This window comes from Schistocerca piceifrons, chromosome 1 (genome assembly GCF_021461385.2).
Source record: "Schistocerca piceifrons isolate TAMUIC-IGC-003096 chromosome 1, iqSchPice1.1, whole genome shotgun sequence".
NCBI lineage: Eukaryota > Metazoa > Arthropoda > Insecta > Orthoptera > Acrididae > Schistocerca > Schistocerca piceifrons.
Window position 1 is genome coordinate 379,313,223 of NC_060138.1, and position 26,272 is coordinate 379,339,494.

General features: G+C 45.9%; 1 protein-coding gene across 1 annotated transcript in view; it reads right to left on the reverse strand.

Annotated features, from left to right (window-relative positions):
- Nucleotides 1-26,272, reverse strand: part of LOC124722887 (homeobox protein prospero-like) — a 59,016-nt gene that overhangs the window by 27,346 nt on the left and 5,398 nt on the right. The window contains exons 2-6 of the mRNA XM_047248062.1: nucleotides 23,689-23,801; nucleotides 23,168-23,269; nucleotides 22,835-23,011; nucleotides 18,556-18,926; nucleotides 8,228-8,389 (exon numbers count right to left, since the gene is read on the reverse strand). Of these exons, the coding sequence (XP_047104018.1) occupies nucleotides 8,228-8,389; nucleotides 18,556-18,926; nucleotides 22,835-23,011; nucleotides 23,168-23,269; nucleotides 23,689-23,801 (925 nt within the window). The remainder of the gene's footprint in view (nucleotides 1-8,227; nucleotides 8,390-18,555; nucleotides 18,927-22,834; nucleotides 23,012-23,167; nucleotides 23,270-23,688; nucleotides 23,802-26,272) is intronic.

Genomic DNA, 26,272 nt, shown 5'->3' on the forward strand with positions numbered 1-26,272 from the left:
GGAACCGCGTGACCACTACGGTCGCTGGTTCGAATCCTGCCTCGGGCATGGATGTGTGTGATGTCCTTAGGTTGGTTAGGTTTAAGTAATTCTAAGTCCTAGGGGACTGATGACCTCAGAAGTTAAGTCCCATAGTGCTCACAGCCATTTTTGAACAGTAAACTATGATGCTTTATGCTTCGGTAAAGTAGTTTCGATAGGTGTTTACAGTATGTGAACGAGGGAAATGTGCAGTCATCGTCATTTTGTTGCTACTGTTGTATTCTCCGTCGAGACTAAAAGTTATGGATGTTACATAAAGCAAGATCTAGACTTAAGATAATAGAGTGGGGGGGAGGGGTGTCTATGGAAAGCCTTATCCGATTAAGAAAGCCACGAGAATCAAAGGACGAGCTATGCAGGGTAGCGAAGTAAATATCACAGTATGAAAGATAGCACATACTTCTCTGTATAAAAAAGTGGTAATAGATTTATGCATCAGCGCAGATCCCATTAATGCGACATCTGCCAACTGAAGTGGAGAAGTACCTTTTATTAACAGACGAACCATTAAACAACCGCCTGTTCACTGACCGTTGGAAGGGCACTGGTGCCACGAAGCCTTGGTTAGAACCCCGTCGCAGCGATATGAAGACTAGTTTGATATAAACTACGAACGTCACTGATTAAGTGCCTATACCAGCTGCTATGGAATCAGCAGACACCAATAAAGCACTCACTTTAAGAGGTGACAGTCGAACATGCACGACCATTCTTCTGAGAATGAAATCCGGATGTGTCAGCAAAAGACTCGGCAATTTAACAGTTCCTTTCGAAATGATTGACAGTAACAGTTCCATCAGTTCGTACATTCTTGAAATTACTAGTAGCAGAGCTTCAAACACAAGGCACTTAATCATTATTTCGTGTCTTACAGTGTATTGGGTCCTTTGGCAGTCAGTCCCAGTCGCCGACGTGAATACTGGACCTATTCAGAACTATCTAAAAAGCAAAGTCAATGAAAAATCCAACCGTTTTAGTTTCCATAAAAAGGGCTAAGTCGGCTACCAGATGTTAAAATGTTTGCTGCATTGGACTGTTCGCTCATTTTTTGGAAAAAAAACATATTCGTGCCCTCAGTTGTGCAGTTTTATGTTTATTCTTCACTGGTTTCTGTTGTCACAGTCATATTCAAGTAGAAAAACATTGTACATCAATGGATCGACAATACATTTCTGTTATATATATGAGCCATACAAATGACTTGGCACAGTTATAGTTGTGCACATTTGGTGATAAAGAAAAACACAACTGTAATTGTGCCAGAGGAAGAGTGTTTGTATGGACTGTTTTAAGAAAGACTAATATCGCAGTTATATATGTTCTAAATCTGTATGATGGAAATGAGTGACTGATCCATTGATGTGCGATATTTTTCTCCTTGAAGATGATCGTAACAATCGATACCGATAGAGAATAAAGAAAAAACTGCACAGCTGATGGCGTAAAATGCTTTTCTTCAAGTTGTTTTACAGATGTACACGATAACCTAGGAAAACCTCTGCTACCTCATTGTTAGATATTATGATTGATTATGGTATGTCCATTACTTATTTCTTGTCCATAAATAGATTCTTATTATGTACTCCAGCTGCTAGTAATTCTATGGTTATAAGTTATAAGAAAGTTGGAATCTAATTTTTGTCTGCAGCATGCACAGATCGTGATGTGAATATGTTGCCTGACAGACTGACGTTGTTTCACGGGTGGAAAAACTTTCTTACACATAATTTGTCGATAGTTCTATATGTGCTTTATGAATCGTGTGGTACAAACAATTGCGACGTCTTCTGCATAACATCATACGTCACGCCAGGGGAGTCAGATTAGTCCATCACCATCAATTCGGTAGGAGGCATTTAGCCACTTTTTGGGCTCCCTAGCAGCACATCAGAGCACAATTACATTCGCATCAGACGCTAGACAGGAAAGGGGAAACGTAAAAATTCTTCATCTGTGTCACAGGTGGCACGTTCTTATGGCGCTGGGTGTCCTGTGGTGAGGTAGGACAACTCAGAGCCGCGTCACCGCGGCCTCCCCCGCATCTTGCGAGCAACAAGCGGGTAGACGCAGCCGCTAATGGGGAACTGTCGGTGGCGGAAATTGCCGCCTTCCGACACGCTACAGCAACCCCTGCCCCACAGCAGATAAGCATCGCGGTCGGCCAGGCCAATACTGCGGCTCCGTGCTGAGACGCTCGCGCGACGGCTGCTGCTGCCGAGAGGAGCGAGGAAGGCTGTCGCTGCCTCACTGGAAGGCTGCGTTGGCCAGACGTTGGTGCCTTTCTACCACAAAACCCTCTGTCGAACCTAAGAGGTATACCACACTTGAAGATGATTTTCATTACAGCTGTGCCACGTCATACAATACGCAGAAAAGCTATCACGTTTCTGGGCGAACATGGCTTCCATTTACAAATAAAAATCGAGTAATAAAAGCTAACCCATGGTGACTGCAGCCGAAAAGTACAAGTGTTAACCTACTTAAGCTGACCACGCGTGAAGGGTAACAGACCACTGTTACCAATACGCTCTGCTGTCTAATCTAAAACTGAAACTTTTTTTTTATAAGCAACAAAATCAAAGTATACTGCAGAACACGCCCTACAGATCTCCAGGTATCAGTCGTCAAGCTGTATGAACAATTCCAGAAAAAGTAACGTAATTCCAAGGAGAGTGTCAATAAAGCTGTCACTGACACACTGAATGTTTGAGTAGCCAGATGCTAGTGACATTCAATCATAAAATCTAGTGTCGAATCTAAGAAGTATTCCACGCTTTGGGGTCATTTTTCTTAGGACTGCTGGTAACGATGTAGCTAAGCGCAACCGGAAGTAAGGAAACCGAAAGTAGGACAACGAAAACGCGAAACAAGAACAGGGCAATCAATGAAACAGAAAATAGAATGAATAACTTACTCATACGATGCGCTTAAGCGTGTGTGATAAATCGACATAGGAATGAGGAAAAAAAACAATTCACAGAAAGTGAATTCTTGGATAAGTCATCATAAACTGCTTGTAATAAACGTACAGCTTGCCGCAGGTTAAAAATACCGCATCGGAAAACTAACCACAAGGCATTACATTCAGTACTGTTACAACCACAGAAAAATGTCGGAATTCTGCACCATGTACACTCTAAAAATATGTTTTTCTACAGACGCCAGTAGCAATTGCACAACAAACAGGACAAATGCTGTCCTCGCGTTCATAATTCGGCTGGGATTCACCGAATGCTACGATACAGGCAGAACAACATAAAGGACGTAATTCGAGTACACTGGAGGAGAAACTGGTATGCGGTGTGAAAACAGTTGGGCCAAGCAGCTTGCTCGATTCATCAGTCTTCAGTAGTAGTGAAGTGAAGAAACGGTAAACAATTTATTTTTGTTTGTTTCTCATTTTATTTTGTCGGAGATTGATTGATAGGTTGGTTTAGCTGAAATAAACTGTTATCTATATCCAGCTTATGACCCACATCTAATTCTGTGCTTTCTGCTCTTTCTCTTTATTTCCTAACTAAACTAATAACAGCGAGTTACGGATTGCGAAATGTTAAGAACTGCTTGGAACGGTATTACGTAACGATTCTTGAGCAGTACATCAAGTGACATTGAGGAGCAGGAAATAAGATCATGGATGGAGAAACGGTCGAATGGAAAAAGAGGCTAGTAAGAGAGAGAGAGAGAGAGAGAGAGAGAGAGAGAGAGAGAGAGAGAGAAAGAGAGAGGTAGGGAGGACGGAATCAGAGACATTATGCACTGCGTGTCGAGCCAGGATAGACAACTTTTAATTAATTATTTCGGGTAACGGCGTGCAAACAGAGTGCGCACCCGTGCTAAGGTAACTCGCCATTAAAACACGTACAAGGGTAAATACGGAGCAGGCCGATAAATGTTTCAGGCGGAACCGTGGAGTACGCCGGGCGGGGACGCGTCCACAAAGCACGGCCGACATCACGGAACACGACGGCGAGCTCCGGGCGAGCGTGGGGGCGGCGTGGCGGGGGTGGCGGGGGTGGTGGCTGGAGACTGCGTAGCTGATCGAGCAAGGCCGGCCTCAAAACGTCACACCAAAGAGGACAACCGCCCTTCTCTAGCACGGTCCCTTTTTCGATTGCGAGGCTCCGATTTAATGATTTATCCAAAATCCTGCAAAGTACGCTTACGGAGCTACAACGGTCGGTGTCACCCTGAAGACGACCACTATGGAATTGTACGTAGGATCGTTTAATTTGTAATATCACGCAGAGATTTCCTCGAAAAACTGATTCCGACACCGAAAAACTGTTCTCATACACTGTAACATGAAAACTGCCCTGTACGGTGGTGTACGACGGAAAACCTTTCGCCGATTCTTGGCCTGCCTTCACAGACTAACGACTAATACAGTCGCCAAGTCGGAACGCTGTGCCTCTTACTTCGTGAGAACCTTTAAAACACGTTTATACCATATAAGTAAGGCCAAACTTACATTTGTGAAACCAGAATGCCTATATCCCATTGAATGTCTAATACTGTATTACAAGTTGAAGCCAAAAATTAGGAGTAAGGCACAATGTACAAAACAGTAACAGTAGGAACAAGGAAGAGGAGATTAATAATCTTGCGTCATTTACACAGAATGGATGTCAACAAATTAAATACCGAGATCCACAAACACTTTTGGCGAGGGCAGTCGACTACAAGCTCAAGAGACAAAGACGAGTTTAGAAAGGAACAATTGAACAGAAGAAGAAACAATAGACAGGGGGTAGCTTTAGAATAGAAATGTTACAAGTGGATGGGGACCAACGGGGGAAGAGTAAGTAAACAGGTTCAAAATGCACTGCGGACGGGAGAAAATCAACACAGAGAAAGGATGAAGGAATGCTCGAGGGAAAGGAAGAAAAACACAGAATATGAAGAACAGTGGAGACCCATACGAGAGGGAAAGAATGGACTAATATAACTCCATTTGTTTGTTGTCTCCCATCTGAAAAATGTTTTTCACCTTACAAGTGAAGTTCATTTCGTTCAGAAACCTTATTGACTGTTGTTCTTGTTAGACCAATGGCTAAAGACGAATGGAACACAAGAGATTTATTTGCGAGGAAAAGATCTTTCGCATAAATTTGTTATGACTAATCCACTTTGTATGTGTCAATAATCTCATTGAGCTAACACTGCAGCAGTAGATGCCTTAGAAAAACTTGGGCATACGGTACTTCTGTGGTACTAAATTATGATTGTGTTCTGTTTCGACCTGTTTAGCAGTCTGGTATGTCATCTACACGAATGTCGTATGCTAAAGGTATTGAGTTTGGAATTCCCCTCCCCTCCCTCCAGATGTTTTATCACTCATTGCCGTCATTTTGCTCACTATTGAAAACAGCAACGGATAATGTATTCCACAAGCAGTAAAAAACATAACAAAAATGTGTTGGGACTTTTAGACATGTGTGGCGGTAAGGGATGAATAGGTGATTAGTCCTGGTAACTGATTGAATGCGGAGAAGATAGCGCGAGGAGAGTGAAGCAACAGATAGTTGATTTTAAGAGTAAGCAAAGAGGTTTTGTGTATGAATTTTTGCTAACTGCTGTACCGATACTAGCGATTCTTTCTGTGACGATACACGGTTGTTAACATAAAGAAAGAGGGGCTTGCATTATGCTACACAGTATTGCAATTATAAATGTACTTGTCGAAGACCATTTTCAGAATATAACTGCAGACCTTCGCTATTTTTTGTACGGAAAAGGGTGCACAACTCGATGTTGAGATCAGTATCAAGATTAACGAATAATGTTTGGGGAGTAGCAACGATGCCTTACCTTATTTCCTGGAGGGGTTCACATATCTAGCGTTCAATCCTACTTAATTTTCAAAGATGAAGGCATTTCAAAATGAGAGATTAAAGAGTTGTTAGTGAACAATTTTCAGTCACATGAAGAACAGTGACTCCAGAGGAAGGACGCAACAGTGGAACTGGAACGTCAAAAAACGCGAATATGAAACTGTGTACCTGGAGGGGACTCCAAACTGAAACCACTGCCTTTAGCGTCCGTGGTTCGAGACTCGGTCCATACACAATTTTAATCTACCAGGAATCGGCTTACAGTCCACTGCAGAGTGAAATTTCATTCTGCAAACTCAGCAAACTTCATCCGGATGAACAACGGTCAGGAATGCGTGCAGCCTTAGCATATATCATTATTCGATATAAGGACTATGTGTAGTTTCCGAGGCCCGACATAGCCTGGGAGTGTCGGCAACGTCTTAGACGCGGATGTGACGAGTGGAGCCTACGTCGCAGGGGTGGCGAGCAGCGAGCAGCACGGCGCTGCGGGGCCTGGCGTGGCCCGGAGAGTTGTTGTAAGGAGGCTGCGCGAAGGGAGCAGCAAGTGCCGCGTGGAACCCATTCTGTAGATCCCTCCCCTCGCAATCGATAGCGCCGCGGAAATGGGCCGAGGGGAGCACATATTGCGAACGAGTCACATTTCTTACGCCGCGGTCTCGTGGCCGACAGCTGTGGCGAAAATTTTCTTCTTCTCACTCCGGCCAGGGAAATACCGATTACAGATCAACAGCACACAACACGGTGAAATTGAAAAGAGTTGAAGCTGAATTTTTCTACAGATTTTTCAGAGTAATAGTGGTTTCTTGGAGAAATAGTTAGTTTCCCTTAAACGTGATTACATGTTTTATCTTTAATGTAATGGTCATGTTTTGATTCTTAGTGACTCGTCCGCTCGGTGGATGGATCAGTTTAGAATACATGAAGTCATCGGATATTGTTATTATTCGAAATTGTTTCCCCTTCTTCCATCTGAGGTGTCGAAAGTTGGAAAAAGGAAGCTGATAAGAGCGCTAGTGGGTTGCAGTTCCCTATGGAATGTTGGCACTTCGAGCAGTCAGATTTCACATGAAAACAACCATTGCAGATATGGAAATCGAACTACGAATCAGCTTAGTTACGATGACGGATGTGTAGTACAACAACCCTCGAGTTCCTCTTAGCTTTGTTAAACGTGCTGCAGTCATTTGAGTTAAGCAACCAGTGAAAATACGTCTTTGTTAGTCGGTTACTGTGTGTCACATTAGAAGCTACATCAGTATATGCAAATAGTTTCAAGAGGCTTGTTGACCGAAATAACATTCACCTGTGTTCGGGAAGCCTTCATCCTTTATTAATTACAGGAAACAATATTTACAAGATAGAATGTCTTCCCATTCATAGTCTTAACGATGTTTCGTAGTGGTGAACTTAAACAGTTGTGACTAATTAGTACAGCGGTCAGTAGGTAGTGAAAATTATGTGGAATTTGAGTAGAAGCAGACATATACTGGTAGATAGAAGCTATGAGAGTGACCGTAAAACGCTCCTGGATAGTTGAAGGGCAAGGGTCCGAGTTTGAACCCCTGGCTACACTCTGTTCTGTCATGAAGCTTTCTGGTCTTTCTTGAAGCTTTACTTCTAATCGTAACACTCCGCAACATACCCTTACTGCAGTGTAAATTGTTTGTGAAGAGAAGCATGAATTGTGCGCACATTGAAGGTAACTTGCACCTCTGTTTAGTTGTATGCATTTTAAGAAAGAAGGCTCTGCTTTATTTGTTTCAAAGATTCAAACCAGGGACTTACTATCAGTCAAGTCAAAGATAGTAAATCATATACTTCGTATACTGTAAATATGTCAGTCGCTCATGTTGTAATATTACATGGCTGTAGGAATGTAAACCGAATAATTGGATACTTCCCATATATTTACTTGTTCATTAGCCCGTTTTGTGTACGAATACAGGCAAATACGTTGCAAAAATGAATATTTCAAGATTGTATTTAGTTTCAGCTCCGTGGTAAGTACTATATTTTTCAGATTGGGGTGATGCGCTTAGAATTAAAAATTCAATTTATATCTGAATACATTCGTGTGCTTTACACGCGATCTTAAGCTTAACACTAAATTTCGTGTATCGCCATGAAGAACCCCGTGATAAACGGACTGGAAAGATCTCAGCTGGATGCTACAGCTGTCTCGTAAGTCAGCTACTAGGCATGTGGAGTCGGACGACCCTGCACGCTTAGCTGCCAACATTCACGTGACTTGAGGTCTGACCAACCGATCACGGGTTATTTCATGGTACAACACGGGCCTTTACGCTAGTAGCGTGCTCTAGCTAGAAAAGTGCGGTTAGCTAGCTTACCTGAAGTTGGAGAACCACTTGACGAGCTGCGCCGTGTTGTTCTTGTTGAACTTGATGTCTGGGAAGTACATCTTGAGCACGGCCGAGCTGGGGTAGCGCACCCAGAAGAACATCAGCTTCGCCTTGCGCAGGTGCATCGGCGTCAACGTCGACGAGTTCACGCTGGTTAAGGAAATAACAACTGGACAATGACGGGCAGACCGTGGCACGCAGCTTCGCTCGCGCCCTCTATGTGAGGGCTACGTCAGCCTGGCACACTCCACACACTCTCCCATGCTCTCCCACACACACACACAAATAACACAAATGGTGCACGTGCTTCCACCATTCTTTGTGTTCCTTAATATAGCTCTATGTTTGTTTACATTGAATTGGTGCAGTCGTTCGATGATGAACTGTTCGGAGTAACTATTCAGACTTCCTTCCGGTCATAGTAGTTATGATAACGTCCATGTCACTTTTCTAAAAATGTCATGAGAATGTTAGGTATACAAACTACTGAGAACTATTTAATGCTTCTTATTACGAATACTTGTTTCTAAACGGCATTACTCCTCTATTCAAGAAGTGTGTCTAATACCAAAGGGTAAATATCATGCTGAAAGACCCTGAAATTGGCGAATGTGCGAAGCCAATAACAAATTATTGACAATTTCCCAAAAAGTTTCTTGTATCTTGCCTAAACCTTAAACTCGAAGATACTGCGAGTGACTTCTAATCACGCTGCAGGTTTAAAGGTACACACCAATGAACTACTTCAATAAGAATGTATCCAAAAATCATAGGAAAACCTGTATGACTACGCACTGCTTTCAATCCAATATCACAGTGTTTGCACGCCCTAAAGACTACCTGTTTCGCCATTGCAGTACTTTGACTGAAAAATTTGATTTAAATAAGAACAGAAAATTTTACTTTATGAATTTATAATCATTTCTACCAGTCGGCAGTTTGCTCAGAAACCAGACACAAGGAATGAGAAATAAGCCAGCAAGTGTCAAAAGTCCAACTAAGGCGCAGTAATCTTAACTGTTGCTTCTACTAGGAAGAGCAATAGAAAGTTATCAGCCCTGTATCAGCATGCAAGAAATTACCTACCTGACTTTGTTATTTTGCCTCACTTCGAACGATTACGTGAAAAATACAGAGGTTAGATGGAGCCAATTCCCGTATTTAACACAAATTACCTTTAAGACTACTTCCAAGCCAATGGAACTGTCATAAAGAAAAGGAGTAGATAAACAGAGAAAGTGTCTGGCTTTTCTTCTTAAATTTCCGAAAAGTAATGAACTAGAATACATATGGCAGCCTCTTTCTCTCATTAACAGCATACTGTGCCATTACGCGTCAGTATAAAATGTGGTACAACCACTTCCGTACGAGTGTTGCAATATTGTGTAACGTAGAGGCAACTGAAAGCTGAATGAGGAGGGGGTGAGGCGTGGGCCGGTCACCCACTTGCTGCTGACAATAAAGAACAAAGACATTAAAACTGCGTCGTTAATACATCGGGTAATCGACAAGGTGCCTCGGAGACTACTCGTCAAGCGTAGCCTCGTAGTAACTTATTGAGATCTACAACGCTGCTCGAAAGGAAATTATATTCCATTAATCGAAGCAGAGCACACGCTACAGTAAGCGCGGTTTCCGTAATGACAGTGAAAAGGGATGACGGGAGCTTTACCGACTGTAGCTCGGCTTAAACTGCGCCGTAAAACTAAATTAGTATTCAGTATCAAGTGTGGTATTTAAGTTGCCCGTCCGCGGCGAGGGCGTAACACAGCTCGCTGGAATAGAGGCGAGGGAAGCGCTCCGGTCAGAGAAGCCGGCAGTTCTCCTGCCAACGAGCACAGGGATGAATCGTTAATGACAACCCGCGCCACCGGCAGGTGTTGCAAGCCGACTTGGAGCCAAGTTGTATTACCTTAGACCATGCAATCAAATGCGTGTTCCTTATCTGTTGATCAGTTTCCTAATGTCGAGGCAAGATAAAGACAAAGCGTGGGGAAAAATTATACAAACTTTGCGCAAGTATATTAATGAGTCCCAGTTGAAATTAGTGCATCAGATGGCGGAGCTGGCAGTGGGGTTGAAGGGTGGGGTGAGGGGTGGGGGAGAGGGGTGTTCGGCATAGCCAGGCAGTGTCAAAGTCTTAATTAGACAACGCCCCTGAATGCCATCACGCCAAACTGCTGGGGTATTTCTGTTTCTGTGCGAGCACCGCGAAAAGAACTTTCACGCTGGTTTTGCAGTAGTTCTTTGTTTCCAGTAAAGTGCCTAAAATGTGTTGCACTCGCTGTAGTTCTCTAACTGGCTCAGAGAATAATCAGTTTCGGAATTTACCCTGATAAATCTAGCTGTTAGTAAAATAATCCTGAAGTTTAGCAACATGATCAGAAAGGTTAATTTCAGACACTGAGCACACGATACGTGTACCTATTATTGCCAGAACGCTATGGGAAGAGAAGAAATACAAAAACGATTTTGATTTTGATTTGTAACTGTGTTAACGATGCAATTAAAGCAAAGAAGACAGTCTCTGTTGTATTAGTGCCATGATATTAATAGATTTTGAGAATTCAGGCCCAACGCAGGCGATGAGTACCCTTGAGAAGAAAAGCTGTTTGTTACTGTTGCATATGGGAAAACATAAATACGTGTGACTTTCTTGATGAATGATAATGACGAAAAACTTCATGAATTATTAATTCTCTGACAACAAAAGGACACTGGGGAAGCACGATACTCTACATTCCTCTTAGAGGAGGAGAAATCTAAAATATGATTAAGGGTGTGGGTTTCGGAAACTAAGCCAAAGAGAGCTCTTTTGAGGGACAGTATTACTTGGTAGAACATACTTGAATGCTCTACAGTTCTAGGTGGCCCTGTTAGTAGCTACAGCGTAACCACAGACTGATAATCGGAAACAGTAAAATGCAACTATCAGTCTGTTGAAATCGCTCAGAACTGAGGTTCTGGGGCGACCGAAAAGACAGGGGCAGTTGATGATACTGATTTAGATCTTGCATGGGTTACTTAGATCATTCCAGTGATTGCACGAATGGTTCCTTAAAAAGTATTCCATCTGTGGTATCTCTCCAATCTGAGCCGTCGCTCCGTCCCTAGTTTGGCGTTTCTCTCTTATGGTGATTCTAAAGTTTCAACAGATGTACATGAACTGCTACTTTCCTCCCTCTGGCTACTGAAGAATTTTTCTCAGTACACATTATCTACCAACTGGTGCGTGTAGGGACAGTGGTGTCTGTAAGTGCCTAGCGGACTGGTTGGAGGGCGGAGGTGTGTAGATGAGCAGCGGCCGCTGGGTTCAACCTCCGGGTCAGGTGTCAATCCGCGTGAAGCGGGCAGACCCGGCTGGGTCGGATGTCTCAGCAACAACAACATCGCACCGCCTAAGGCTTCGGCGGCTAAGCCTATCGCGGGGAAATAGCAGTGGGGCTTCGACCGCCACAAGATACCCAATAAAAGGATTTGATTCAGCATTCGGATGGGAGACAATGCAAGGAAATGCTGAAGCGCTAGCAATGCCAGCCGCCCCGCAGAGCTCGGAGAAGCCGACAGCTCGCGAAACCACACTCTACTCAGTCGCAGGGTACACATCCCAATAAGAATTTGACTCTTCTAACGTTCATCCTTTTTTGTTAAGAAGGAAATTTCCTAGTGTTTTACTACTTCTCTGTACGTAAGGTGCGGTTGCACTGAATCGTAGCTAGTTCGTTGCGTATGCAGAGGTTTCGAGCTGTGGAAAGAGCGATCTGTTACGTTTTGCGCCTGATACAGTTTTTTTTTTTTTTCGAAATGTGAATATAGAATCGCTGGAGCGGCTATCGGAACAAGTAAGACTGTATCACTGAACCATGTGGCATCAGAGAAGAACTTCTGGGAGACAGATTTCCAGTTTCTTGCGAAACAAGCTGGCTTTGATAACTTCCTGTTTGCTGTTGCTGTTTGATTTTTTTTTTTGGACCTATTGGATGCTTATTGTCAACTGTCCATTACGAAGCTGGAGACGAAGAGAAGTGCCTAGTAGAACTGTTAACCCGTTGTCGAAAAGACACTCGAGATTAAATCCAAGCATTGTACATGCAATATTCTCTCACATACGAATTTACAGCATTTTTGCTTCGCTGTTGGATATTATTTCAGTATAAGTAAGGTTTCTCTGCCTCCAGTAATTAGTAAACCGTAGAAAACAATTTTCTCTGTTGGTACGAGTTTAATAACGAACGACTACTCTTTCGAGATTAGAATCTGAGGGAAAAATCCAGCCAGTAACACAAGTGAAGTGATTTATCACTTGTAAGTATCTGAAGTGTAATTCTTGAACATAAGTATTAAGTAGACAAATAAGTTAGCTCCTCAAGACACTTCACTTCTGACACCCACAAACTTAGTGGAGCAAAATAAATCAGTCACGGAAAATATTTATAAGACGGTTGCGGAGTTGGCTCCTTTTAATGAAAAGGAGAACTGCTCGCCACAGAAAATGCTGGAAACCGTAATTTCAATGCACCGAGTACTTCTCTGTGACATCACGCTTGAGTGACGGAGAGGACCAGAAGTGTCTGTTGACCAGCTGAATGCAGCATGAAATTGTGCTCACTATATAACCGCGGGAGTTCAGATTCGACTGTTATGCGAGGCACAATAAGTGAAAATCGTCTGCTAAAGTGTTTGCGCAAGGGGCTGAGGTTGGATGTGTTTTGGCAAAGATTGAGGCGTAGCAAGCAATGCAAAACTAAATGGCCAAATGGTGTGAAGCAGGCTCTGTAGAGAATAAAAACCTCAGCCTCCCGAAACGAGTTCGAATACCAGGAATATTTCCCGTTTAAAGAAAGTCAGATGAAATCAGACACCGTTTAGCTGAGCAAGTGGGAATTAAGAGAGCGCCGTGTCGAAACATCACGAAAAAGGAGCTGCATCTGTATACTGCGAATTTTTCTGTTGTTGTGCATGACTTAGAGCGTTCAGATCAACTTTCGCGTGTTGAATTCTGCCAGTGGCTTTTCATTTCTTCACATGAAGTCTGATTCAGTCTGTCGGACTATATGACCCCGCAGAACGTGCGCTATTATGCATCTGAAAATCCCCTTCAGCGCTTTGAAGAACTGATGCATAATTTCAGAATTGGTGTTTGGTACGCAAAGTATGGTGTTCGTAACGTAGTACGATTCTTTTACCAAAATGTTAATGCTAATCGATGTATGCGGAAAAGGTTTAATCCGTATGTCGATCAACTCAAAAATGAACGACTGTAGGGACATTTTCAACAAGACGGAGTCACAGCACGAAACGCTCTGACAACCTTGTCACACTAGTGCATGAGGTGTTCGCTGAGGACAATCAGTAGAGGCAGTGCAATCTCCTGCCCACTTCGATTGCTTGGTTTCTCTCTCCCTGCGGTTTTTACCTGTAGGACAAATTGAAGTGCCTGGTGTACTCGAATAATCCTCACACATAGAAAGAGCTACAGTAGAACAGTGAAAACGGTACTGCTACTGTGCCTCAGGCAGAACTGCTGCGCATGTCTCAGAGTGTGCCAAATCGAACGCAGCGCTGAATCAACATCAACGGTGGCCATTTCCAGCATCTTCTGTGATGTTCGTTAACAACGGTCAGTCTCGTCTCAGTTTTATTGTAATTTTTTTCCAGGTCAGTATTATTTTACCCACGCTATTTCCCCCCAGCAAATGCCCGGTATGGAAATAGCGATTTAGGGCTTCCGTGGTTTTTGTAGATCACTTCAGGCGTATGATGGAATGATACCTTTAATAAAGTCACGGGCATGTCCTTCTCCAAAGTTCATTTGAAGGAAAGTAGAGCTCAGTCTCTAATGATCAAGGTCTTCTGCCATTTGAAGGTCTTGCCGCAACTAATACGTTACACAGTTCCTGCGAATGTATACGTAGCTGCCTCTGGAAATTCGAATCGTAACCCACTGAATAGGTAACGGCTCGCCTGTTAAGAGAGCAATGAATAGCAAGTTTCATCTTTGTTCGGCGAAACCTCCCTGTTCGTCTCTTTCTACCCCAGTTACGTAACAGATACAGCTCGAAATACCAGTTAATTTAAAGGCGCATTTTAGAAGTCTCTTGCACATAGATAACGAAGACGAGCGGGTGAAAAATGAATGCAGGTCGTGAGGAACGAGTGGAACTTGTACTGCCCCCACTCGTCTTCATAGGACCACTTGTGCCGACGAAACGAATCGTAACTTTTCCTCGCTGGGGAAAAAAAAAGGGTCCGAACTCGCCGTAGAGTTGCAACTAATAACGCGCTGGAACAACTTTAGTTCTCAGAACTGGCAGCGTGAATGTTTCATTAGTTTAGACAGAATAAAAAATGAAGACCAGTCCTGGACACGCTCGGCAGACCGCTGGTGGCCATTAAAAATGGAACTTCTTGTGACAATAGGTTATCGGACGTTAGGCAAACAGCGAGGCGGCCGTCCATAATGCAGGCCGGGGCGAAGGGTTGCCTGCGCCAAGGCGGCGCTGCAAGACGCCAAGACGAGGCAGGCCGCGCGGCCGCGTTCTCACGGCCGGCCGCTGAATAAGGAACGAGCGCGAGCCGCCGCCGCCGCCAAAGACAGACTCTGTGATGACGTACCCGCCTGCATTATTCACCGTCCTCCCCTTTCCGAAGTTGAGTCCAGCTGCCGGCCGCCTATAATCTTCGTTTGTGCATCTGTTATGATATTTTTCCCCTCCCAGCCTTCCGCCTCTGTTACGTCGTATCTTCGCCGCGCAGGTCACAGGACTGAGGAGAGAGGGGGGAGGGGGAGGGGGGTAAGGAGCTCCTTGGGGCGGTCGCCAACTTTGACTTGAGGATAACTTGAGTGTTCCGTTCGAAGAACGGAAAGGAAAACTTGGGTCGAGACTGATCGAACTCTGTCAGAGCGGAGGAAACTCTACGGGGTGATGTCACACAGGAGGCTGTTCGAGACACTGCTTCAGGAGGATGTACTTCAGGGCCACATATAGTACTGACGAACCTTACATTCTGTAGAGCTCCTTTTTATAATGTAGCACAGTAATGAATAATGAGGAGCCTTTTAGCCCTCTCTGATAGTTTCCCGACATCGTAGGGGTCTTTTGGCCTAGACGCTGCTGCCATTTAGCCTAGACGCTGCTGCAGTCGATGTTACGACTGCGTGATCGATCGAGTAAACCTGACAGAGAAACTGAAATGAAATGAAATGTCGTGTGACGAGGGCTTCCCGTCGGGTAGACCGTTCGCCTGGTGCAAGTCTTTCGATTTGACGCCACTTCGGCGACTTGCGCGTCGATGGGGACGAAATGTAGATGATTAGGACAACACAACACCCAGTCCCTGAGTGGAGAAAATCTCCGACCCAGCCGGGAATCGAACCCGGGCCCTTTGGATTGACAGTCTGTCGCGCTGACCACTCAACTACCGGGGGCGGACACAGAGAAACTGATAAGTAAGTACACAGAACCTTCTAGATCCTAGATACCAATAACGCTGTTTACGCAGGTGAGGCTAAGTCTATAGTTAACGCGTTGAATCTTGCCCATTTCGAGAGCATTAGAGTGAATCTGTCACAGAAGGCACCTTCCAATTCTCGTGGACGCTTCAAATTACTCCACAGTTTATAAACTAGATAATTCATTCAGTTACGGTGTGTACAGTGGATTTTTCGTTGGGCTAAACGTAATAGACTGGAAAAAATGTACCTCATTAGCACTGGAACTCCACTGTTTGCAATTCCAGTGTTAGATAACCGAACATGCCTTACAGATCACTTAGAGCTTTGAATCTCTACCTTCCTCTCCAGTTGCAAGTATACGGCTGAGAGAAAAAGTTGATCAGAGCCTCAAGGCAACAAAAGTATCCTGCGGGACAATATCAATGAAATAAGGAATAACTTCAAATTTGTTAGCTGATGTAGACAGAACGTTGCTGCTTACACGTCTACAATACTTCACGCGTTTTGGGTATCTGGTACCTAAATAATGTACTGATCAGATAACGACGTTTTCAGAGTTAACTTGTCAACTGTACAATTTATTCGCCACGAAAGATTAATCACATACATTGAATACATCTAAACATAGAGGAGAGGAGCTGATGAAAGCACAGCGCACGTTGTGTAATTCCAATCATGCTTGCACATGCAAAAACTTACATTAGCACATTTATCAGATGCAGTCTCCGTATCAGTACGTTGAGTACTGACACTCCTTCGTCCACCATACCTTTCGTAACCCTACGTCCCAAGAATGCTCAAAAATGGCTCAAATGGCTCTAAGCGCTATGAGACTTAACATCTGAGGTCATCAGTCCCATAGACTTCGAACTAATTAAACCTAATTAACCTAAGGACATAACACACATCCATGCCCGAGGCAGGATTCGAATCTGCGACCGTAGCATCAGCGCGGTTCCGGACTGAAGCCTCCAGAACCGTTCCGCCACAGCGGCCGGCTCAAGAACGCAGTTTGTCCGTTATGCGAAGAATAGTTAAATATGCAGAAGAGTGAGTTACATGTAAGAGGAGTGCGTGAACAGAAACGGGTCGGTCGGAAGAGCTCAGTGACTTCGAACGTTGTCTCGTCGTTGGACGTCACCTGAGCGTCAAACTCATCAGGGACATTTCAGCCCTTCTAAAGCTGCCCCAGTGATCTGGTTAGCGATTTGTCTGTGAAGAGGAAACGCGAAAGAACAACTGCAGTTAAACCAAGACCGGACGTACCTATCCAGCATAGCAGAGCGTGGTTGTAAACATCACGTGGATGGAATCACTCGTGAGTGCCAAAGTGCTGCCAGCAGTCCATCTAGCACAGTGACTGTGGGTAGTGAGTTAAAAAGAATAGGGTACATCGGTCGAGCAGCTCCTGATGGGTCATATGAGATCGGCACTAAGCGACGCTTGATGTGGTCTAAAGAGAAACGCCACTGATCAGTGGACGACTGGAAACGAGTGATTTGGAGCCATGGATCACGCTATACCCGTGCCAGTCTGATGGAGGGGTTTAGATTTGGCGAATGCCCGGAGAATGATAGCTGGCTTCGTGTCGTGGTACAGAGGAGGTAGTGTTAGGCATGCGATGTTTCCATCGTTAGGTGTGGTCCCCATATTGCACTTAAGAAACCGCTAAGTGTGGTAGGCTATAAACACATAGTAGGGCATCGTGTACTGTGTGCAGTAAAGGAACGATTTGGGCAACATGATTGTCTGTATCAGCGTGACAATGCACCCAGTCCTACAACAGCAGATACAAGGCAATGGTTTGTGGACAATGAAGTTACTGAAATGGACTGTCCTGTCCACAGTCCCAACCTGCACCAAATGGAGCACCTTCGGAACGAGAATGAACGTCGACTTCACTCCAGACCTTAGCGTCCAATAACTATCATCAGTGGTTTTGGCTCTTGAGGGAGAATGGGCTATTATTGTTCCACAGACATTCAGAGACTTCCATTGAAAATATTTCCAGAGAGGTCAAGCCATCGTAAAAGCGAGAGTTGTGCCATTTTGATGGTCACTGATAAATGTCCGGATACTTTAGATCAGATAGCGTACGGTCCGATTTAGCACTTCCTTGCCATCTTTAATTCCATTGTTCATAACGGCGTGCAAGGAAAGGGGTCGGGTGGGGTGGAGGGTTGTTGGAAGAGACTGCGAGTGACACGTATGCGTGAAGTCTGTAAAGAGAGAGTATCGGAATACAGAAGACAGCAAATACGACTTTTAATTCAATAGGTGGCCACGAGGAAAGACAACTAGCAATCCGTCCTATCGACGACGAGGTCATTACAGAACGAGCACAAGCTCAGACTCGTATGGAAATCGAAACTCATCGAAGAAATATTCCCAACATTTGGCTTAGGCGAGTGAGGGAAATACTGGTTTAGTGGACGGGGATTTAAACCGCCGTTCTCCCAAACGGTTGGGTTGGGCTGTCTGGGGGAAGAGACCAAACAGCGAGGTCATCGGTCTCATCGGATTACGGAAGGACGGGGGAAAGAAGTCGGCCGTGCCCTTTCAAACGAACCATCCCGGCATTTGCCTGGAGCGATTTAGGGAAATCACGGAAAACCTAAATCAGGGTGGCCGGGATTGAACCGTCGTCCTTCCGAATGCGACTCCAGTGTGCGAACCACTGCACCACCTCGCTCGATTCCCAAATGGTGTTTCATCGTGTGACCTCGTTCATTATTACCAGGAAAGGAGAGCATTCTTCAAAAGTCTAAGAGCAGAGCACACTGTCTGGTGGACGAAGGAGCAGACGGCGCGTCAGCGAGCAGGGTAGAGTCTAGGAACTACACATTGGAGCGAAACTCACTACAGCTTGGAGCAAAAGGATATTGTAGGCTGAATGCCGTCGTAGGGCCCCTCGCCGGAGTTGCAGTCGGAGTTCCTGTCGACGGCGTCGGAGGCTGCGCGCAGGTGCGAGTAGTCGGGCGAGGCGCCGTGCTGCGCGGCCGCCAGCAGCGCGGGGTGCAGCAGCGACTGCGGGTGTGGGGGCGGCAGCGGCGGCGACTCTGCGCCCGCCACGGCGCCGCCGGGGGGCGAGCCCGCCCCCGCGCCGCCGCCCAGGTGCATCGCGCCGGGGCCCGCCTGCCCGGGGCCGCCCACCGGCACCTGCACCGCCTGCTGGCCCGCCGACTGCACCGGCGGCACCGCCACGGGGCCGCCCGCCTGCGCGCCGGACACCTGCGGGCGACAGCGCTGTTTGTACACGACGATTGCCGCACCCCGGGCGTGCACTCCCAGTACATCACCACTGTTATACCCGACAATCTACGTAAACTTCACCTGTTTCTAAAAACACTGTAGGAAATTCTAGTCTGAACCTCGATCGGCGTCAGAAGTAGTCAGTCAAATCCTCCGATATTAAATTACTGGCCATTAAAATTGCTACACCAAGAAGAAATGCAGATGATAAACGGGTATTCATTGGACAAATATATTATACTACAACTGGCATGTGATTACATTTTCACGCAATTTGGGTGCATAGATCCTGAGAAATCAGTACCTAGAACAACCACCTCTGGCCGTAATAACGGCCTTGATACGCCTGGGCATTGAGTCAAACACAGCTTGGATGGCGTGTACAGGTACAGCTGCCCATGCTGCTTCAACACGATACCACAGTTCATCAACAGTAGTGACTGGCGTATTGTGACGAGTCAGTTGATCGGCCACCATTGACCAGACGTCTTCAATTCGTGAGAGATCTGGAGAATGTGCTGGGCAGGGAAGCAGTCGATCATTTTCTGTATCCAGAAAGGCCCGTACAGGACCTGCAACATGCGGTCGTGCATTATCCTGCTGAAATGTAGGGTTTCGCAGGGATCGAATGAAGGACAGAGCCAGGGGTCGTAACACATCTGAAATGTAGCGTCCACTGTTCAGAGTGCCTTCAATGGGAACAAAAGGTGACCGAGACGTGTAACCAATGGCACCCCATACCATCACGCCGGGTGATACGCCAGTATGGCGATGACGAATACACGCTTGCAATGTGCGTCCACCGCGATGTCGCCAAACACGGATCCGACCATCGTGATGCCGTAAACAGAACCTGGACTCATACGAAAAAATGACGTTTTGCCATTCGTGCACCCAGGTTCGTCGTTGAGTACACCATCGCAGGCGCTCCTGTCTGTAATGCACCGTCAAGGGTAACCGCAGCCATGGTCTCCGAGCTGATAGTCCATGCTGCTGCAAACGTCGTCTAACAGTTCGTGCAGATGGTTGTTGTCTTGGAAACGTCCCCATCTGTTGACTCAGGGATCGAGACGTGGCTGCACGATCCGTTACGACCATGTGGATAAGTTGCCTGTCAGCTCCTCTGCTAATGGTACGACGCCGTTGGGATACACTACAGCGTTCCGTATTACCCTCCTGAACCCACCGATTCCATATTCTGTTAACAGTCATTGGATCTCAACCAACCGGAGCAGCAATGTCGCGATACGATAAACCGCAATCGTGATAGGTTACAATCCGACGTTTATCAAAGTCGGAAACGTGATGGTACGCATTTCTCCTCCTTACACGAGGCATCACAACAACGTTTCACCAGGCAGCGCCGGTCAACTGCTGTTTGTGTATGAGAAATCGGTTGGAAACTTTCCTCATGTCAGCACGTTGTAGGTGTCGTCACTCGCTCCAGCCTTGTGTGAATGCTCTGAAAAGCTAATCATTTGCATATCACAGCATCTTCTTTCTGTCGGTTAAATTTTGCGTCTGTAGCACATCATCTTCGTGGTGTAGCAATTTTAATGGCCTGTAGTGTAAATGACAAATGAAATACACACAAAGCGATGTTATCGTCTCATTCTGACGCCGCCTAGAGACTGCTTGCATGCCAGTATTCACCTTATTTAAATCTGAAACACAAGGCTAAAGGAAAAACCACCAGGCCTCGCACTATACATTGTGTACCACGAGAAATGCTCAGTATTCAGGGATATGACAAGAATCAGCATTCGAAGGAAAAAAATTGTAGTAAAAATGGGCTCTAAAATACATACTAGAGCTACTCAGGTCCGATCGGTCGTGAAATGGAAACCAGTCTGTCGTAACGTTGTGCAACCTTAAAAACAGTTTCCTCATGGAAAGCAGCCACCTCCGCTTTCCGCCAGTTCTCTAAGCTGGTCTGTAACTCGTTGTCTCCGCCAAAATTTTGTCCTCACAGTCGGCGGTTCATGAGAGCAGACATGAAAATCAGACGGTGGCACGTCCGGACACTATTGTTGGCGATCAGAAACTTCCCGTCGAAAACGTTGCAGGAGCGTCTTCGTTGCCCCTGCAGTATGATACCGAGAATCGTCCTGAAGAAGGAAGTGCATGACCGTTACGTTACGTGGGCTGCACGAAACCAGCAAAATCTCACGGCAGGCGGCCTAATTAGCGGGAGACTATTTTTTAGGGATCTTTATGCGCTCACTGTGAGCTCAGAACCAAAAAGAGCGACGTGACGCGGTCGATGTGCAACTAGAGACACTGCGCAACATACCTGTGCAAAGTTTCTTCAGATTTTCACTGTTGTTTCCGTTTCGTTCCCGATCGGACCTTACTTTCCTAATAGCCCTTGGACGATAACTATGAGCACTTCTTCATCTTCGATACTGTGAAACAAATCTACTTCAAACTCTTTGTTTCTATATTTCGGGAGCTGGTAGTGTGGACATAAACAAGGAAAAATCAGATAGTAAACATGGGCTCTGAATTGTTTAGTAGTAAATGTTGTGAGAAGCAAACCATCACTGGTAATCATAGTTACTTCAATTCTAGAAGTCGTATTATTTATACAAACATAGAGGTGAATGTCATCGACAGCTGTGTGGGACCAATTACTGTTGAAGGAAATTTCGTAACGTGGCAGCTAGTGTCCCAGAAGGTGAAAAATAAATGTGACAAACCAAGGGAAAGGCCTATGTTGTGTTGGAAATAAAATTCAGAAAAAAATGGTCCAAATGGCTCTGAGCACTATGGGACTCAACTTCTGAGGTCATCAGTCCCCTGGAACTTAGAACTACTTAAACCTAACTAACCTAAGGACATCACACACATCCATGCCCGAGGCAGGATTCGAACCTGCGACCGTAGCGGTCTCGCGGTTCCAGACTGCAGCGCCTAGAACCACGCGGCCACTCCGGCCGGCTTAAAATTCAGACCCTCTTGTAAATATCAGACAGGCTGATCATTAAACCACAAGGGAGTAACATGTCTGAATTAACTATCTTGATCATCGCATGGATAGGACACAGACCAAAACTTTTCCCTTCACTCACAAGTTATGGTAGTTTTATCTCATAAAATGGTTTGACTTCAAGCATTAACGACAGAGAGAGCAGTGGGCGAATCACATACTCCTGCATACCAATGTCCAGTGATACCATACGCAGATAGATTACACATTAGCCTGTCTTTAATTTCTCCCGACTACCGTAATCCAGGGCGAGTTTGTGCTGTTTTTGAAGGTTTTAATGAGGAAACTTTTTTAAGAAAAATTTCGACAGAGACTGAATGGATGTAGAAATTTGGTATATTTCTTATTCCATAAACTTAGTATTTGTTTCCCAGAGTATAGTTCTGGATCAAAAAAGAGTGGCGAACTTGACACGAAGTCACTTCATAGGAATGGATGACTTGTTACCTTCTTTATTATGGGTTTTCCAATGCTAAATACTAGGTGGCATAGTGCCCAGCTACCTAAAAGGTAAATTAGTGACAAAAAAGAATACAATTCCTTTTCAATGGTTTTAAAGAGTTGTTCAGATATAATTACAAAATTTATTTTGCAGAATTTCTGATCCCAGGTGTCAGGAGTACAAACGAGTTCTCGCTTTCTGAATATAAATCTGACATTTTTGGTTTTCAGAGAATATTTCACCCCTTTCATTTTGCTGCTTTCAAGAAACTTTTTCCCCAGCTCATTCGAGTTCGAGCTGTAACAGGATTAGTGTCTTCCCCAGCGAATGGCTCTGTCTCCTATCGCATAATTATTTAGTCGCAGCACAAAGCCACCCTGGTTTACAATGTTTGAAGATAAGATTATTGCCTACCGGAACATTGTCTATTAGCGAAAAAAAGGAGGCTCCAAGTACCTGTTGCTGTTGCTGCTGTCCGCCGTAGAAGGGTGAGTACGGGGAGAAGACCTGCGACTCGTGCAGTGACGGGTTGGGGATGGCCACAGAGGTCGGTAGCGAGACCGGCATGATGGGTGGCGGGGGCGGGGGGTGGTACGGCCGCTGCGACACTGCCTGCGGAGGAACGCCTCCCACCTGGAAAGATCATCCGTCGCTCACCATCCTTCAAGCGTGACGCGTATTCCGAGACAGAGGAAAAGGAAGTCGGGAGGCGGAGGCGGTGACTGAGGGTGCGGCGGTTACCTGCTGCGGCTGCTGCGGCGGCTGCGGCGGCGGCGAGTCGGCGCCCGCTCCCGGGCCCGGCGCCATCATGCCGCCGTACTTGCTGGGGTCCGGCCCGTCCTGCGCCAGGATGCGACTCACGGTGCGCGGCGTGATCCGCGTGTCCGTCACCTGCAACATCGACGTCTGACGTCAAGGAGATTAGGCGGCGACTGTCACACCGGCCGGCGAGGCCTCCCCGTAAGGGGGCAGGCTTCGGCGTAATGTTTCACAGAGAACCAAAGTATCTGCCATTGAGGGGTGAGACGGTGCTTTACCTTGTGCCGCTTCTTCTTGGGCGCGACCACGAGGCTGAGCGCCTCGTTCTGTTCGGGTACTCCGTCCCTCGAGTCGCCGCCCCCGGCGCCGCCCCCGCCGCCGCCACCGCCTCCTCCGCCCCCGCAGAAGGGGTTGACGTGAGGCGGGCCGGCGAGCCAGGGCGCGGCCGCCTTGGGGGTGGCGAACATGGCGGCGGTGGGCGACGGCCGCACGTGCGACGGCGCCTGCTGCTGGCCGCCCGCCGCCCCCACCTGCTGCGGCGCCATGCCCGCCAAGCCGCCGTCCGCCGACTGCGGCGTCATCGCCATGCTGGGGAACGCCGTGCCGTTGACGCGGGGCGTGCCTGGCGCCGAACCACCGCCGCCACCTGCAGCACAGCACACGTCTGGTCGCCTTAGTGACGAAGTCTGCTATCGGCGCTATCCACCTAAACTACTCTGCACAATGGCAATGAGCTTTAGTGCAAGAAACTTTCAAAATATAGACCCTGTACTGCCCCTAGTACACATGAAATGAACGACAAAAAAAGAGCAAAAACAAAAAAAGTCGCTCTAAGCACTATGGGACTTAACATCTGAGGTCATCAGTCCCCTAGACTTAGAACTACTTATACCTGACTAACCTAAGGACATCACACACATCCATGTCTGAGGCAGGATTCGAACCTGCGACCGTAGCAGCACTGCGGTTCCGAACTGAAGCACCTAGAACCGCTCCGCCACAGCGGGAAATGAGCGACACACAGTGGTGGAAATTCGAGGGGATTCAGTTAGTAATGCAACACATTTTTTTTGTCAGTCAGTTTCGGTTGAAGAAATGCGGAACTTGTTTTGGAACATCGTGGAATATTCCCGTTTCAACGCCTATATTTTCATGAAGTTCCGATGGGTGACGGCGCCATACGTAGCCTCCATATGGCGTCTGTAACGGAGATGCTTTCCAAGCACGGACCTGCCATGGAGTTTCTTTCGGTGGGAAACCAGATCATCGCAGATATTCATAGGCGCTTGCAGAATGTCTACTGAGATCTGGCAGTGAACAAAAGCACGGTGAGTCGCTGGGCGAGGTGTCTGTCATCACTGTAACAAGGTCACGCAAGCCTGTGACTCCTACAACGTTGGAACGTGCGGACAGTCTCATTCGAAGTAATCGACGGATTACAATCAAACCCCTCGCTGTACAACAGCACATCTCTGTTGGCAGTGCTGACGCACTCGTCCGCTATTTGGGATGCACAAAGGTGCGTGGCTGCTGGGTTCGTAGCCGCCTAACAGGAGATCATAAAAAGCAACGAAGGACCATGTGTGAAGAATTGCTTGCGCGTTACAAGGCTGATCATGACAATTTTTTGTCCATCATCGTCACAGGCGATGGCGCCACACCACCTCTCCTCCGAAGAAGAAGTTCAAAGCCGCGTCCTCAGTCGACAGAGTCATGGCGATGCTCTTCTGGGACTCAGAAGGGGCTTTAATATTTGATGTTGTCCCTCGTGGTGCAGTAGTCAACTCTGCTGTGTATTGGGCTACCCTCAGAAATAAATGACCAGAGTGTTCGTCGCCACAAAAATGCCAACAAACTACTCATTCTCCATGGCAACGCAAGGCCTCACACAAGTCTGCGCACACTAGGAAAGCTCACGAAATTTTATTAGCCTCTGCTTCCTCATCCACTCTACAGTCCAGGTCTCGCACCTTGGCGCAACGAAGTATGCAGTCCGCGAAAAGCAGCACATGGATGATAGGGATGTTACTGATGCAGTAAGACGTGGGCTCTGACGTCGGCTAGTGGAGTGGTACCATGCAAGCATACAGGCCCTCCCAGTACGGTCGCGTAAATCCGTCACATGGAACGAATACTATGCTAAAAAATAGGGTACTGTTGCCAAAAGAGTGGGCAGTAACGTGGTGTGTGGGAATCCTGAATAAAATCAACCTGCTCTCAGAAATAAAAGTGTTGCATCAGTTGCTGAACACCACTCGTAACAACGTTACATTAGAACACAGCTCTAATCAATATGAAAACTTTTTGACCACTTAAATTATTTAATGAAGCATCATGTTTCGAGGTATAAAAATCATCTTCAGGCTAGAATGCCAGTATCAAACCCTTTAACACAAGTACACGTAGATATTAAAGCTCTTTTGTACAGTCTTGGGACGTACTCTGATCATATTTCTCCATATCTTGCTGTGGATTGTTCAGTTATCTCCTTTGCTATGGCTCCTTCGAACATGTTACCCACTACGTAAGACTTTCGTGGTCGTTGTCGTTAAAGATAATATCTTCTAGATTGTTAGATTGCGTCCTATTTCTTCTACATGATCGACGTTTCTACCCCTCTGATGGTATCTTCGTCAGGATCTTGTGGTGTCCATGATTGGCTGAAAACTCGGTCGACTGTGGGCATCACAAGTTCCTGAAGAAGATCCCAACGGACGGGACGGAATATCGATCGCGGCCTGACAACTCATAAGATTTTTCCTTGATGTCAACGACTGTTCACAAATTACCAAATGTTACTTTAAACACAACATCACAATCAACTACTTTTGTTAATTTTTTTGTGCTGCCATTATTGCCTGACTTTAGTTTTATGCCTAGAAACATATTGCTTCCTTCAGTGATTTACGTAGTCAACAAATTTTGTGATTGATTGTGGTCTCTTAAAAACCTTTTCTTATTTTTGAATTAGTCAAGGTCGATTAAAAGTCAATATGGCTTTACGTTGTTAATCTTGATCTGTTCGTGCCCCACCGTTGAATAATGTCAATGTTAATAAGAAACCATTAGCCATGTTTCAGGTACGTTTATTACTGTACAGCCAGTTTCGTTTTGAAGTTGTTTAGTGAGTGTCGA